At 40.0% G+C, this 15,994-nt stretch overlaps 2 protein-coding genes across 3 annotated transcripts; both read right to left on the reverse strand.

Moving 5' to 3' along the window:
• Nucleotides 1-273: 273 nt before the first annotated feature.
• On the reverse strand, nucleotides 274-12,031 carry ATXN3 (ataxin 3). The gene is made up of 11 exons (XM_054275465.1): nucleotides 11,979-12,031; nucleotides 9,132-9,296; nucleotides 8,580-8,624; nucleotides 7,228-7,313; nucleotides 6,731-6,797; nucleotides 4,509-4,596; nucleotides 4,127-4,259; nucleotides 2,892-3,067; nucleotides 2,363-2,486; nucleotides 1,546-1,634; nucleotides 274-1,006 (listed from the first exon to the last, which is right to left on the reverse strand). The coding sequence occupies exons 1-11, from the start codon at nucleotides 12,000-12,002 to the stop codon at nucleotides 912-914; spliced, it is 1,092 nt and encodes a 363-aa protein (XP_054131440.1). The 5' UTR covers nucleotides 12,003-12,031; the 3' UTR covers nucleotides 274-911.
• Nucleotides 12,032-13,031: 1,000 nt separating this feature from the next.
• NDUFB1 (NADH:ubiquinone oxidoreductase subunit B1) lies at nucleotides 13,032-15,958 on the reverse strand. 2 transcript variants are annotated; one of them, XM_054275913.1, is made up of 3 exons: nucleotides 15,869-15,958; nucleotides 14,488-14,629; nucleotides 13,032-13,348 (listed from the first exon to the last, which is right to left on the reverse strand). In XM_054275913.1, the coding sequence occupies exons 2-3, from the start codon at nucleotides 14,625-14,627 to the stop codon at nucleotides 13,312-13,314; spliced, it is 177 nt and encodes a 58-aa protein (XP_054131888.1). In that variant the 5' UTR covers nucleotides 14,628-14,629; nucleotides 15,869-15,958; the 3' UTR covers nucleotides 13,032-13,311. The 2 variants fall into 2 exon arrangements, with proteins under 2 accessions (XP_054131888.1, XP_054131887.1); XM_054275912.1 differs by having other exon boundaries at nucleotides 14,488-14,632.
• Between the last annotated feature and the right edge of the window lie 36 nt (nucleotides 15,959-15,994).

A 15,994-nucleotide genomic window follows, 5' to 3' on the forward strand; every position in this document is an offset into this window, starting at 1 on the left:
AATTCTCTGGAAGAGGTAGAAAAGAAAACCTGCTAAACCAAATTGAGTACATGCTGCTTTTGAAGTAAAAAGAAAGTGGCTTTAACAAGAAAGAACATAAGAAAACAATAATTAAAAAGAAACAAGAACAACAAAACCCCAAGCCAAATAAGGCAAGTTATCTGCTAAAAGACAGTATGTTAAACACAGATCTAAAATTTACAATTGGAATTGACAGTAAAACCAAAAATTGTTACAAAGTCAGAAATCACTGAAGACTCAGGAGTAACATTATAGCCAACAATACAATTTTGTCTTGAATTGAAAAGTATGAAATTTATGGGTTCTTGTTTCTCCTGCAGAATGGATCATTTCAAAAGTGGACAGCAGGATCAAAAAGTTGACGTTAAGTCGTTCATAATAAACAATCACAAAATAAATTATTTAAGATAACTGGAATTTAATTACTCTCTCCATTTTAGAGTGATCTATTAAAAATAATTTATGAGCATAACTTATTACTTGGATCTGTTTTTCCATTAGTACTGAAGAAAATAATTTGATGCTGTTTTCAGCACCATTTGTATCTTCTACAGAATTCTTCAAAACAATTTAAACTTGCTTTTTTAATGCAAGCTTTAAAAGCTTTACTTTTTGAAGTTACAGCTGCTACCCTTGTCTAACTTTGTGTGAATGGTTCCAGTAATTTTAACACCACTACTCTTGTGAGCAGATGTTCTGTAGGAGTGCTACAGTTCTCTAAATTAGTGCAATCCTTTTTGTATTTGCAGATCCTTTCTAAACTGACCTCCAGCAGCCCCCCTTTCATTCCTGCTTCCAGAACTCTGAAATGAACCCTGCTTGTGCAACATCCACACAGTAGAATTTTAATGGAGACTTAGCGTTTTGACAATAAGAGGGAAAAAATGAGGTTATTTCTCCTCTTCTGAATTCAAGTGGTTTCTGACAGACTCCAGAGACATATTCATGGCTGCTTGAAGCATGTCTTCTTCACTCATATCTCCTCCTAAAGACAATACATGCATACAAGCTGTAATAAATTCACAGTTCTTAATTATAGTTAAATGCTTTTGTTGTTTTCGTCCACACCCACCTTTTCCTACCCCACTGACAAAACTAGTTTTGTTTTCAAAGTCACTGAACATTTTGCAAACAGTTTTTCACCAAAAGTCAGTTTGTAACAATATACACCAGTTTTGGATCACCAATACCTGCCACTGGTAAGGTCTACACATGGTCTTCTCTAAACTGGTTCCAGTAATTTTGTCAGATACTATTGCAAGTTGTTACGTAACTTTAAAATTAATTTAGAAAACAAACAGGGTAATAGCAATGGTCTACATTTGAAATGGGATATTGACATTCAAATGGAAACAGGCTTTTCAGGAAAGTGATACTTTCCTTCACTGCCAATACAGTAATGGCTGTAACACACAATCCGAATGGCTGCTCAAGTGCAAAGCAGGCAAGGAAGGAAAATTAACAAACAACACAAAGATGAAGAAGACACATTTCAGTGTTGAATCAAAGGTTAAAAAACAATACCTGGGCCAGATTCTGGAGTGCTTGAACTAGGAGCTGCTTTGTCCTGTAGGTTTGGAGTCTGATTTTGCTGCTGTAGCTGTTGTTGCTGTCTGAAAGTGTCATAAATTTGTAAGAGAATAAGATTAACATCAGTATGAGATGTGAGTCAAGTCAGAAGTAGAAGCTGTTTGGTACAATAACACCCCTGTGCCCAAAATCTCTTTCATCATTTCACCCTGTTAACCTTCAGATATAATCTTCCCAGTGTTATATTCCAAGCCACAAGACTATTTTCCCAGGATCTGGTAGCTCTGCATTCTTATCCTACCATGTGCAGTCTAACTCCTCCCATCCATAGCATTTCTCCCTGGTCTTTATTTCCTCTATTACTGTAAGACACAGATAAGGAAAAGCTACAATAGCTCAACTATCTATTAAGAAGATACACCAGAACAGTAACATAAAATATGTACAATGTTTTTATGTGATGCACATGAGAAGCATCATTACCCAAAGCAGAATCTTAGAGAAATAATACTTTTTGTTGAGAAGGTAGTTGCAGAAATGTACAGGATTTCATTTAAAATACTCCTATAATGTTTTCTTTTCTTTCTTCACAAGACTTGCAGTAATAACAAGACTACTGCATTATTAACAAACACTCTTACTAAAGGTTTCTGAGTAGGAACCACCTGAGAATAGTAAAATACAGGTACTGTTAGGAAATCATATTAAGACAGAAAATTTGAGCTGGACCTCAGTAAGAAACACATCCACACCCCAAAAGCACTGAAAAATACATGTACTTCCACATGCAGTTTTCTATCAGCTAGTTTACTTTTCAAAATATGCTTGTCTTCTCCTTCGCAGCTCTTCTGAGGAAAGGGACTCTGTCTGACTGCTGTGAGACGGCTGAGGCACATTCTGTGGTGATGAGCCTGAGAGCTCACTTCGACGGCTGCCTGAAAGCAGAACATGCCAGATCCTACTAATTATAGTAAAATGAAGTTAGTAAATAAAATATAACTTAAAAAACATCCTCAAACTTGAGAAGAAGAAAGACTTTTGTGAGATCTAAGCACCTAGAAGAACTTTGCTTGATAATTTCTCTTCTCCTCACCTTAGGACTGTTTCCCTTTCCTCCTATCCTTTGCCAATTTGTTCTTCCTTCCTAATAATCAATGACAACATCCAAGTTACAACTTTTTAAAAAGCAGGAGGGAGATAGTTACATGCAATCCTGGATTGTCCTTCCATGCCTCAAACCAGTCTTTCCAGAGATGGTGACACATGCTGGAAAAACTGCCTGACAAACTGACTCCAGGAGCTGCTTAAAGCACTGTAAGAAATTGAGATGAGCACTGCACCTTGCATGCTGAGCTGGATGGCTCTGCGAAGATCAGCCTCTTCATCCTCCATATCAATTTCCTGCCTGCTTAGAGCCAGGGCTCTCTGAAAATTCTCTTCATCTTCGTCTAACATGCCTGTTCCATCAAAGGGATGGTTAACTTCTATTGCTTGGTCCACATCACCTCGGGATAGCCTGTGAAATTCATACATTCATAGCAAAATTCAGACAGAAATTATATTACATTTTGTCATGAGGTTTAAATTAGTACATTCTGCCAATTTAACTCTAGGTTTAACTTTGGGAAAAACATTTTTCTTGTGAAAGTCTGTTACATGAACAATTATTTTCCTGAGAAATGAAAAAGCACCAAAGGGCTGCAAGCAACTGCAGGGCAACCTTAACATATATTTGCCACACACTGACCCGTAAAGCAATGGACATTGACAAGAAGCTGTTAGATAGTAAAGTGTCAAAAATGATAAGCCCACAAAAAGCCATGATACATGTTATTCAAACCTACTGCTATTTAAAAAGTTACACCAGCAGAAAAGAGTGCATACGGTCTCCTTCTCAGGAGGCCTTGAAGGCCACACTAAAGCAACAGAACCCATGTAAACTGTACACACTTTCCATGTTACTGCTAATTATTCCATCAATTTACAACAGTAGTTTAACTTTACAAAGGGGAAAAAAGTAATTAATTCCTCTGAGAAGCCTAAAGCCTTTTTATCAGTATGCAATTTGTTCACTATGAAAATTCAGTGAAATCATTGCAGAAGTGCATCAAGTACTAATTTTATGTGCTTTAAAGGATGTTTTATATTAGCAGAATGCATCAAAAATGAGCAGCACCACAACGTTACAGCAAAATTATTCCAAAAGGGAATGCTGCATGATTTATATGATGTGGAATTCAAATACCAGTTTCTCATTCTTTTCTACTTATGACAGAATGCACAAACCAGTCTTAATTATAAAAGAATCACTATTAACCATAGTTTATAAGATTTGCTACACCATTTTCCTCCCTAAGTCAAAAATCTGCACTATGATATGCTTATGCACATGGAAAGACTCAATTCCCATCAAGCCAGCTTTTGCCCACTTAAAAATACACCATTTGCTGCCCATCAAATTGCTTTTCATGTGTGCAACAGCACTGCACATTGAACTAAAGGTACTTCTTGTTACTTCCAAATTACAAACCAATCACACTGAAGATGATTAAAATAAAATCTTTATTTACCTTACCTCTGATCTCTTGACTGTGCTGCCTCTTCTCCAATCAGTTTTGGTCGCTGCATCTGCTGTACCCGAATCATCTGCAGCAGCTGATCAGCCTCACAGTCTGGCAGGTCACCTTTTACTACAAATATGGAATAACCTGAGAAAAAGAAATTGTAAGTCCACAGCATTAAAGTTCACATACAAGCACTCTAAAATGCACACTATATGGAATACAATCATGTGCAATTTAAGATGTAAGACTCTACCTTTTATTATAAGGACTTGGGTTATTTCACTATTTCAATCATAAAACTAAGGGTAGTTAACTGAATACGTAAGCTCTAAGAAATAATGATTATTACCTACTTTTAATTAATGAGATTTAACATCTGCAAGTTACTATTACCTTCCTGTTGTAATTGAGCCAAGAAAAGTGCAAGATATGTATCTGATATTAGTTCTGGACCCATCAAGAGAGAGTTCAAGTTAAACCACTGTAATTAAGAAAAAAAAAGGTTGAGAGAACAAATTAGCATGAAGATTCCTTGGTAATCCATTCCTGTACATTATGGTAATTTTTTATTATGGAATATCCAAATAAATATAGTAAAATAAATTATCAAATTAAAGGGTTTTGAAGCATAATACCTTTACTGCTAAACACTGTCCTTCAAATACTCTAACAGGACATCTGAAGTGTGGAAATTACTGCATGCTCTCTCACATTATTGAATACTGGTACCAGGGAAACACATTAAACCAGGTAATCTTTAACCACTGTATTTTGATTTATTTCAGACATCATTCTAAAATTCTGCTTAATCCTAGTTTTAAACCTGAGACTAATGCAGTAAGAAACCCATCATCAATTAATGCTATGTGTTAAGAAATAGATACAGAAAACAGACATTCAATTATTTCAATTAAATACTTTCATGGAACATTCCACCTTTAATAGCTAGTGATGCTGAAAAGTAGTGTTTACCCTTCTCTCGGATAATTTTTAAACTTAAATTAACAAAAAAATTACTCAAATTTAGTATGCTGAGAGTACAGCACTGTATTACAACAGGGAACACCTTCACATAAACATACACAACTCATTTCTAGTTACCCAAAGACCATAACTAGTAATTTATAATACTTCTAAACAGAAACAGTATTACTTACTTACATAAAACTTACATCAAACTTCTAGAGAAAAAATTTATTCAATGTGTAACAAAATACTCTACCTTTAGGCCTCCATATATAATTCCAATGTAGCTAAAGAACTTTTTTTAGACCTACTCATTCAGTATTAGACAGTTTTAACCAGAAAGCACCATTTGACTTAGTGGAAGGAGAATTTTATCTCCATTCTCACAGAAATGCACTGATCTACCCAAACTTTCATATATGCATCCACACACCTGCAGCCAGGCCCATACAACAATATAAGTGACTATCTACCACCCTGTCATGCAATCACTTTTATTTGCCAAAAACACTCCTTGCCACTAGCAAAGGGTAAAAAACCAACAGTGTAGAAGAGCAGGGGAATAAAAAATTCTGTAAAAAATTTGATGGACTGACTATAGCAACTTTTTAAAAGACATTATGGAGGAGAAAATTTTGTTAAACTAATTTTGCTTTAACTGTAACAGAAGAAAAGCAACCTATTTTGGCAAATTTCCTCATTACTCTCTAGATAACAGACACCTAGTACTGTCTTCATGTGGTTTCAAGCCACAGGTAAAAGAGGAAAAAAGCATTCCCTCTCCAGCTTAGGATGTCTTGGGTTAGAATGCCCTCATAAAATTCCACCCATCATGGTTGCATTGCTTAATAAGCATAATTTAAAGACAACCTTTTTGATATCAAATAAACAAAAAATGCCTGTAAACATTAGCCATACTTTTAAACTAAAGCCAAACAGTCGAGTTTAGTTTTCTCACTAACAAGTGATTGTTCTTTATTTTTTAAATCTGGATGACAACATAAGTAGACAGAACTTGGAAAAAGGAACCAAATGGGCACATTCCTGTCCCACTATTACAGACTCTTAAACCTGTTTCCCATGAATGTTTTCTCTGAAAAAAACCAAACACCAAATCTGCTCATGTTGTATAAAAGCTCATAAGCTTTTATATGTACTTTTAAGTATGCATTATTATCCATCAAAAACTTGAATGTTTTCTTATATTTACTGCCCATTTAAATACAAAATTATTTTACAGTGCCACTATCTTACTGTATTAAAATAAATTTGAATTCTGTAGGGATCCTAATCTTTGTTCAGGATTCCCTACTCCCCCTGAACCCCCAGTATAAGTTTTCTTCAGTATTTCATGCAGACAAAAAAAAAAGAAAATAGCTTAAGAAGTCACCTAAGACCCTAGCAGACCTGTAGCTCCCCACTGGACATTCACTAGGGAATTGATCCTACAGTCTTTTCCCAGGCTAATATTTACAATGACCTGCCTGGCATTTTTGTGATAAAACAAACATTTACCTTTTTTTAAAATATGGGATACTATTAAACCAAACTGCAGCAAAAGCTTGCAAAAGGGAAGGACAAACTACTTGCAACCACTTCTCCACACCCATTTCTGAAGTTAATTTTAAAATAAAAAAAGACAGTGTCACCTGTTTTCCTAACTTTCGAACTGTAAACCAGTGTTCCTTATAATTACAAATAAATGATTTTTCATTTCTGTAAAAAGAAAAACAAAAGATATAAATAAAATTAAATACTCTAAAATCAGAGTACATAATAATGTTTAAGATCTTTGCTATCACTAATTCGAACTTTATTATATTGAAGTTTCAGTAATACAGCTATTGATGCTACATTACAGAATACTCATACTGCTTTTATAACATTCAGGAAGTTGCCAATATCACTGAAATCTCCATATATCTGTGATGCCACAGAAACTAAAATACCATGAAGGCACAGAGGACAGATGTTCTCATGCACCCCCAAAAAGAAAAAAAAAAGGAAAAAGAATCAAAGCCAGGGGCAATACAAACATCAAAATGCAACAGAGCATAAAACAGCCATTTAAAAGAAAGACTTAAAATATAAAATACAAAAAGTATTTGTACAGTAAAATAAAAGCAAGGTGCTAAGGGAGTCTTACATAGGATCAATCCCAAGTCTCTGGTACTCTGGGCTGTTGAAGAGGATTAGTTCTAAACCCCACACTTTCAAGGCATTGCTTATAACCTGTCAAAAAAGAACACTTTTCATGAGTCAGACTAGTTCAAATCTAAATTCAAGCAATGCAAGCATCTTAGCTGTGCTAAACAATTATACTGTTTTCATAAAAATTAATTTCAAACATTGCCAGGAAACCTAGGAATCACATTACTCAAAATGCAACTGTCATGAATCCCCGTGCAAGCATAACACTCACATCTTATCTAAGGAGAAGTAACAAAACTAGGATTTAATTCAGCTGGTTAATGAGCATACTCCTCCAAACAAAGCTGCCATTCCTCCTTCCACAGACACTTTGGTAGTTGTCATCTCTCTACTTGCAATGCACTGCTCTGCCCTTACCCCAATACAATCTCAATCTTTCTTCACGGTAACTGTTGGGAATTTTGTACCACTGGATTATCACAGGATCAGTCAGTTTATTGATCTGAGCACCAACTCTTTCACAGTAACTCTTTAAAGCTACAAGATATAAGGCTGTAAGAACTTTTAAGTTAACAATTTTAATTCCTTTCAGCAAGCCAACTGTGCCTCAAATGACAAAGCAATGACAGGACAAAAAAGTAGAACAAGGAAGCATTTTTTTCAGCTACTGAAGCAGCCCAAAGACAGCAGGAAAGCCAAACTGTTAATGGTTTCTTGTTAAAAAGAAAACCAGCCCATTTGGCTGTAAGGAAGTGAAGCTCTTGAGGGAGTCTGGAGCATTGACAAGTACCACTGAAAGCTTGGGAGACAGCCAAAGATGCCTAGAGCTCTAATCTAGACAAAACCCCCAATTTGGTGTTCAAAACTTTTTTTGCTGTTGGTCTGGTTTAAGTATTTATTATTAATTACTCTTCCCCTATGGCCTTAAAAAACCCAAAAACACCCAAGAAAAATCTTCAGATCACTGTGATAACCCTGTAACCATTGCCAAGGGCTTTCCAATCTATAATTTGAGAAAGCAATCTGAATTATGCTTTTTCACCTGGGAGCCAAGGTCTACACCTGAAGTGCCCACAAGAAACAGCTTAGAACTCAAGCTTATTGCCAGCAGGTGCCATTTCACAGCTCCTGAATCCATGTTTCTCCCATGGATTTGAGGCCCATGAACTGAAGAACTGCAAGTCACTGTTCTTAAAGGAAAACACTCTGAACATTTGGAACTCCAGCACTTAATCCCATTAAGGCCATAAAGTGGTAACTAGATGGAAATGTCAATGCCATTTAAATTACATAAAAGAACATATATTGCATAAACAGAAAATGGTGTCAGAAGAGAGCTGTGCTTACTTGAATTGAGAAGAATCCACTATCATCCATATTTACAGAAGGCTGCTGCTCGATGTGAAGTTGGAAGGGAGAAAGGGGAAAAATGGTATAAGCATAAAAGGTCAAAAATAATTGAGCTGTGAAAATAAATGTAACTGCAGATTCTTAAAGCAATGATTTGTGTCCTTGTCTGTAAGGCTGATTACAATGCCCCAAATAGGCATTTTAATTTAAAACTCAAACCTTTAGAGATGTTCAGTGCTTAAAGGGCAGATAGACATGGGAATTTCTGTTCCTATCTGACACTGGCTTACAAAAACAAAAGGCAAATTACTGATCCTCCTCATCATGCCTGATCTTCCTACTTGTAAGATGAAGGTAATGTAGCTTTTTGTAGAATTAGTGTAAAGCTGTACTAGTAACATTTGAAAATGACATATCTAAGATGCCTATAAATTTAAAAAGCTTTAGCACTAGAAAATTAACCTTGTCTAGCTATGCAAGAATAGGTCTGTGCCAGACAATATTTCATTTCAGGCAATATCAAGCAACCTAAAAAGAACACAATTTTACCTGTAAAAATGTTCTGTATTCTTCACTAGATACTCCTCCCTCTGCCATTCTCATCCTTTCTTCCTCATCCAATTGCTGTGCAATAGAGGATAACTCAACAGGACTAAAGTATTCACCTTGCAGCAAATTATTCAGACAATGCTGAGCACACAATGAGCCTTCTTGCTAATGATGGAAGAGAAAAAAAAACAATAGAAAAAGAAAAAAAATCACCCCAGGTTGATGCAAACTCTGTAAAAAGACTCATCTGTTTCACTCTGGCAAACTTCTGCCCTCCCCACTCCTGCAGAACACCATACATTCTTTTAATGTATTACACTGCAAGCTATAGAATACAATCTTCCCATCAGCTTCATGGGAGAAAAGCCAACATCCATACTACCTTATTTCTTTAAGGGAAATAAATTTCATGTAAAAATTGTTTTTGAAAACACCATTAATATTGCTAATGACCCAACAAATCACAGAGACTCTACAACCATCAGAACAATGGATTCCATCTTCTTCTTAAACATCAATACATGAAAATCAAACAGTTTAGATCTCTACTTCCTAGAACAAACATTTGCTATAACAGACACTCTCAATATTTTTTAACTATTGTTCTCTTCCAGGGGTGGCTATTGACAATCTGCCCTCCACGTTATTGCTGAGAAAGTGATTAGGTGCTGGAGTAACAATAAAGCTCCTTTTCCACTTGAAATTTACATATAGGAAGTAGATAAATTAAGGTCATACCACTAGTTTGAAAATCTTGAAAAGAATTTTGGGGAAACAAAATATTAAATTCAGCATATTAAACAATGAATTTTTTTTATTGATAGACCAATTGATATTGATTCAAATAAAAAACCATTTCAGATACTTTGTTACATATCCAGCACGTTACAGGTAACAGAACTATAAGATTTTTAAAAACTGTAAGATTTTAAAAACGGTAAGATTTTTAAAATGTCAGCACAAATTTTAAAAGACATAATTAACAATGTCAGCCATGATTTTGTAGTAAAAATTTTAAAAAATCTCTGATCTGAATGAATGCGTAGGCTCCATCATTTTCACATATGAGTTAAAATACTACCTCGTTAAAAAAACCACAACGTAAACCAACCAAAGCAGCTTCCCATGAAAAGCAACCTTTTTCTACAAATAAAAGTAACTCCATGTGCAAGACAAGTAACATCAGTTTTAAAAAGCTGTTTTTCTCTGTTTTAATCAGTCTTCATTTTATTTACATTAAGAACTCTCCTGCACATGCTCTTCGTTAAAAACAAAACAGAACACGCCTCCCTCAAACCACACCCACAGAAACTAAGAATACAAAAATACGCCTTTGAAGAATATTGTTTAGAATTCCATAAAAGCATCAAACAAATCATATGCAGAACTCTCCCATGATCTCCCTTACAGCTGAAACCTCGAAAGTTCCCTTTACTCCAGAACCTTCCTATGGCTTCACCACTCTGTTGAGCAATGAGTTACCAAAGCTAGGCTGGCTGTCCGGCCAGGCTTCAGTGCAGTCTGGAAGCCTCCTCCAGCTCATGCCCTCCCTGCAGCAAGGAACTCATGAGCAAACAGCAGCTTCTGTCCTCTGGGAGCACATCCCTACTTGCTGGACAAAACTGTGACAGAAGAACCTGCTCAACAATCACAGGCTTCCCCACCAGAATTATATGAAACTGGTTTAGAAACAGAGAGACAGTAAAATACCACTGAAAATTAGTTGTATTACATGCTTACATAGTAGTTTCTCTAAAAGGAAACTTTTTAGCAATAAAAAGTTAATTCGTACTGTGATAAGCCAGGCCATGTAAGAAAAGAGTACATTTTGTTAAACTGGTTTCAAAGCCACACTGAAGGTCACTGAAGCAGAGGCCATCACGGCTGAAATCAAACACTCACCCTCTGAACAGCGGCTACTTAACATCACAACACTTGCCAAATTTTGAAACCCAAACCTACTCCCCAGGTTTTATGGATTTCAGAACAACAATTTTGTAAAGGAAGGTACACAGTTATTTTACTTGACTTCTTAAGGAAACCAATCCCACATAACAAAACAAAGTAACAGAACTAGTAGAAAGATTAACACAACAAAGTTGAAGAGACACAGGCAAAGTGCAAGAACAAATCCAATTACAATTTGAACAGCATTAGAACAGAAATAGGTCATATTTGCGAAGCTGGATAAATCACAGCATTTCACAGCAGCATTTGTTCTCCAAAACAGGAGGCACACAGAAGCACACTATACAAACTGTGATTTCTCCAGCGGCTCTGCCCCTCCCTGCTCATTACACAGGCACAGCCAAGCCAGGCTGGGTGACGAGACGGCTCTGAGAGCACAGGGGCAGCCCTGCCCGCCCCTGCTCATCCTCGGACCCATTTCTCTGCCATGCGAACTGCGGCCTACACCTCCGCACACCTGGGGCTGTTTCTGCACTCCCCAGAACACAGACCCCGTGCTAAAGCGGACGCCCGAGCTCTCCTTTCCCTGCAGGGCTGGCAGCGCCCAGCCGGGACGGGCCATAGGCACAGGCACCGGGGAGCGAGGGCCTCGGCTCTCCCCCGGGGCAGAGAACAAGCCACTGCCGAAGGTTCGAGATGCCAGGGAGGGACAGCGCGTCCCGGCCCGACACCGGCCGAGCGCACCCCGGGGGCTCCGGAGCCAGCTCCGCGCTCAGCGCAGGGACGGGAGGCCCGGGCACCGCCCCAGCAGCTTCTCAAAGAGAGCTCGCGCGCCTCCCCCGTCTCGGCGGCCCGGACGGCCACAACCGACGGCGCTACAGCCAAGGCGGGCGGGCAGCGGGACCCGCCCGGTCCCCCCGCACTCTCTGCCTCACTCACCCGCTCGTGGAAGATCGACTCCATGTTTACTGTGGCGGCCGCAGCCCCCACAGCACGTGACCCGCCCGGCCAATCGCAGCGCCCACCGCCCCCCGGCCGCGCAGGGCAGGCCTCGCTGGCTGCGCCCGGCCCGGCCCGGCCGCCGCGCTGGCGCCCCCTGCCGGGGAGGAGGCCGGCGGGCTGAGCCGCCGCTGCTGCCCGCCAGCGCTCCCGCGCGGCAGCGACACGCGCCGCCAGCCCGCTCCTCCGCCGAAGAGCCCCGTACAGGCCCCGCTGCCGCTTCGCTCATCCCGGCCCCGGCCCCGCGCCGCTCCTCTCCGCACCGGCCCGGTACTGCTCCTCCCGGCACCGGCCCCGCGCCGCTCCTCCCCGCACCGGCCCGGTACTGCTCATCCCGGCTCTGGCCCCGGTGCCGCTCCTCCCCGCACCGAGCGGAGCAGCGCCCGGCACCGCTCCTCCTGCTCACCAGCCCCTTACACCCTCCTGGTCTGCTCACAAAGCTGCAGTAACTGCTTACCACTACTCCAAACAAGCCTACAGAGGAAACCCAGAAAGAAACGTAACCATGTTCGGTAGCTGTCAAGCACATTCTGGGATTAGGCTAGTTCATGAAATAGCTAGAAACACATGCATTCCACACCCCACACAACAGTAACAACCGTCACCATGATATTTTCTGAAAAATCCCTTTGCCGGGATTTTTCTCCTGAGAAGCCTCAGAGGAGAAGAAAACCAATAATTATCTGCTGCTGTGGAATGCAAGAGGCGCATCTTTAATTGTTCCCATGTGGTTGTTTTTAATTAATGGCCAATCACAGTCCAGATGTCTTGGACTCTCTGGTCAGCCACAAGATTTTATTATTCATTCCTTTCTATTCCTTTCAAGCCTTCTGATGAAATCTTTTCTTCTTTTAGTAAGTTTTAATATATAATTTTCTTTTAATATAATATATATCACCAAAAAATAAATTAGCCTTCTGAAACAGGGAGTCAAGATTCTCATCTCTTCCCTTGTCCTGGGACCCCTGTGAACACCACCACATTGAACATAAATGATTTTTGCATAGTTTATTCTATAGTTCTTCCTCTCCTTTCCAGAGTAGGGAAGAAAATTTTTTCAACACTTGTGGGCCAATGGAATTCCTGAACACATATTAATTATGTAATTAAATCAACTTCAAAAAGTAACACCAGAAATTAAACTAGCACTGATGAATTGCAGATGTCCTTTACTGTAGTATCCTCTCAGGGTAAAAACCATATTCCTGTTCTTTCAATATGTGAGGGAAGATGATGAATCAAACAAAAATGTTTTCCTTTTCATCATCAGCTTTTATCGCCATGTTACCTCTTCACCAGGCTTCAACTCCCTGTGTAGAAAAAGAGGAGAGACTAAAATTAGTATCTTTCTTTTTAGAATAATTATTAATAAATGTAAGTGCTTATTTGTGTTACTTTATATTCAACAATACCTTCATTTTGAGATTTATGTAAAAATTTAACTTTCCTTGCAATTGCTATCAATTAAAAATCTTTCCATACTGATAAACTTCCTCCTTTCTTCAAAAGCTTCAATGCATTGAGTCCTCTGATTTCCATTCATTTAATTGGAAGCACAGAACACCTGACTTCTAAGGAGTTAAGAGACTTTTAATTGGATCCAAAATGAAAAATACTACTTCTTTGAAATATAATTATTTATTACTTTAGGGGAAAGAGAGGTGTGAAAGAAGAAGGGATTTTTACAAGACGCTGACACAGCAGCCCAACTTCACTAACAAATACATTAAGAAAAGTGCTAATGTACCAGGGGGGTAGATTATGTCAAAAGCTTTCTTTCTTACTCAAAATTAATTTAGGTGAGGCCAGAGTTGGAAAAAAAATCCACTGGCACACAAACTGATAGCACTTCTACTATCAGTTCATGCAATATGACTTTTCTCCCCTCTTCTTTTGTTACCTGATGATCTAATACAGAATTAAACTGACACAGATGAGTCAGTGTCTCAAGTTTTCTGATGGAAATGCTCCCTGAGGAGTCACAGCCAGAAAACCCAAACTGATCAGTGCATAAAATCACATAATTCAGGGAAGATATAGCAGCATGTATGTTAATTTTCAAGAACTTTGAGATTATTTTGAAGTAACACACTATTATAAAAGTATTTGGTTGAAAAGTGCTGTGATAATTTTAAATTTAAGAGAGAAAATTAAAACTCAAGCACTGTGTTTCTTGCTGAAGGAAGTTATAAAGTCAAAATCATGGTTTCCATATCTCATGACCAAGAACTTTACAGTCATTAACAGCACTTAATGATCCTTTCTTTCATGAAGGTAGCTCCTAAAGATTCCATTTTCAGAAGGTATTACTGACCTAAAACACTTCATGAATGCTTGATATTTTTAGGCCTTTCTTCCCTTTTTTTGGTTACACTCATAACTAAAAAAGAACTGAGAAGCACTTTGAAAAATAAGTATATATGAACATAAGAAGCATCATAAAGCAGACCTTTTATACAAGCAGCTCTTGTTTCTGAAGGCAGACAATCTTTCATCATTCCATCTGTCCAAATAGCATCCAATCACAAATCCTAAGGGAACAAGGATGTGAACCCAGTGTTCACGCACAGCTTGGGCGAAATTCACCATGACTGCTGGAAAGAAAAGTGGAACAGGTAAGAGGTGCTAATAAATCTGCACTTGGAAACTGCTGCATGCTTGGCACCTTTACTCTCACTTATTAGGATTCTACAATGACATAATACACATGAGGGCTATCAAAAAGTTCCTAGGAGACACATACTGTTCTCAAACCCATACTGGGTTTCTTAGAAATAATCCTAACTGTTGAGCCTGGGAAAAAAAGCATTTCATCCTAAAACAGGAGAGAAATAGAACATCTCTTTAATTTACTCATTAAAGCAACCCTACAGAAGTTCGCTGCTCTGTAAAACATTAGACACTTTCATAATCTAAACTCCTGTAGAAGGACACTTTATTTTCTGTGTCAAGTCTCAAAGACAAGTTGTGTATGCAGTGGGGAGCTGACAGAAATGAAAGGGCATTTCTGATATAAGGAAGAACATTTCTAAAATCACAGAATGCCAGAATTATTACAGCTGGAATGGATCTCTGGAGATCATCCAGTCAAACCTCTCTGCCAAGGCAGGATCACCTGCAGCAGATGGATGACACAGGAACACATCCAGGCGGTTTTTTAATGAGAAAGGAGAATGAGACTCCATGACCTCTCTGGGCAGCTGTTCCAGCGCTCTGTCACCCTCAAATTATAGAAGTTCATCCTCGTCTTGAGGCAGAACTTCTTGTGTTTTAGTTTATGGCCATTGCTCCTTGCCGCGTTGCTGGGCACCAATGAAAAGAGTTTGGCACCCGCCTCTGAGATATTTACAGACATTAATAAAATCTCCTCGCAGTCTTCTCTTCTCCAGACTAACGAGGCCCAGCAAACCTTTCCGACCCAACCAAACCCTTCCAGACCAGGGAATTACACGCGATCCCAGCGCAGTCGGTCACCCCCAGCGGCGGGCCCGGAGCCCCGGCCGGGCCCCGAGGGCGAGCACCGCCGCCGTTCCGCCGCGGCCGCTGTGGGGCGACCCCGCACGCACCCCCGGCGGGACCCCCCGGCCCGGCCCCGGCCGCTGACTCGCGACACGGCCCCATCGCGACACGGCCGAGCCGCCCCCGGCCTGCCCGGGACCCCGACCGCCCCTCCAGGGGCAACAGCGCCATGAAGCCCTACGGCTAAGGGGCTCTCCCGCCCGCCGTGTCCCGGGCGAAGGGGTAGGGGACGGAGCGAGGCGCTGCCAGGGACCTCCGTCAGCACTCCTGCCCCCAGCGCCGCTCCCGCCCCGCCGCGACCCCGCCATTACCGCTGCTCAGCACCGGGAGCCGCAGCGGCCGAGCCAAGGGCACCGGGAACGGCGGGCCGGGCGAGACCACGGGCTGCGCAGGGGCGGGGGAGGAGCGCGCTCCCCCCGGCGGGCTGGCGGTGGTGC

This window comes from Melozone crissalis, unplaced genomic scaffold, assembly GCF_028551555.1.
Source record: "Melozone crissalis strain CALT ecotype California unplaced genomic scaffold, PUWL_Pcris_2 ptg000018l_1, whole genome shotgun sequence".
In the NCBI taxonomy this organism is placed as follows: Eukaryota; Metazoa; Chordata; class Aves; order Passeriformes; family Passerellidae; genus Melozone; species Melozone crissalis.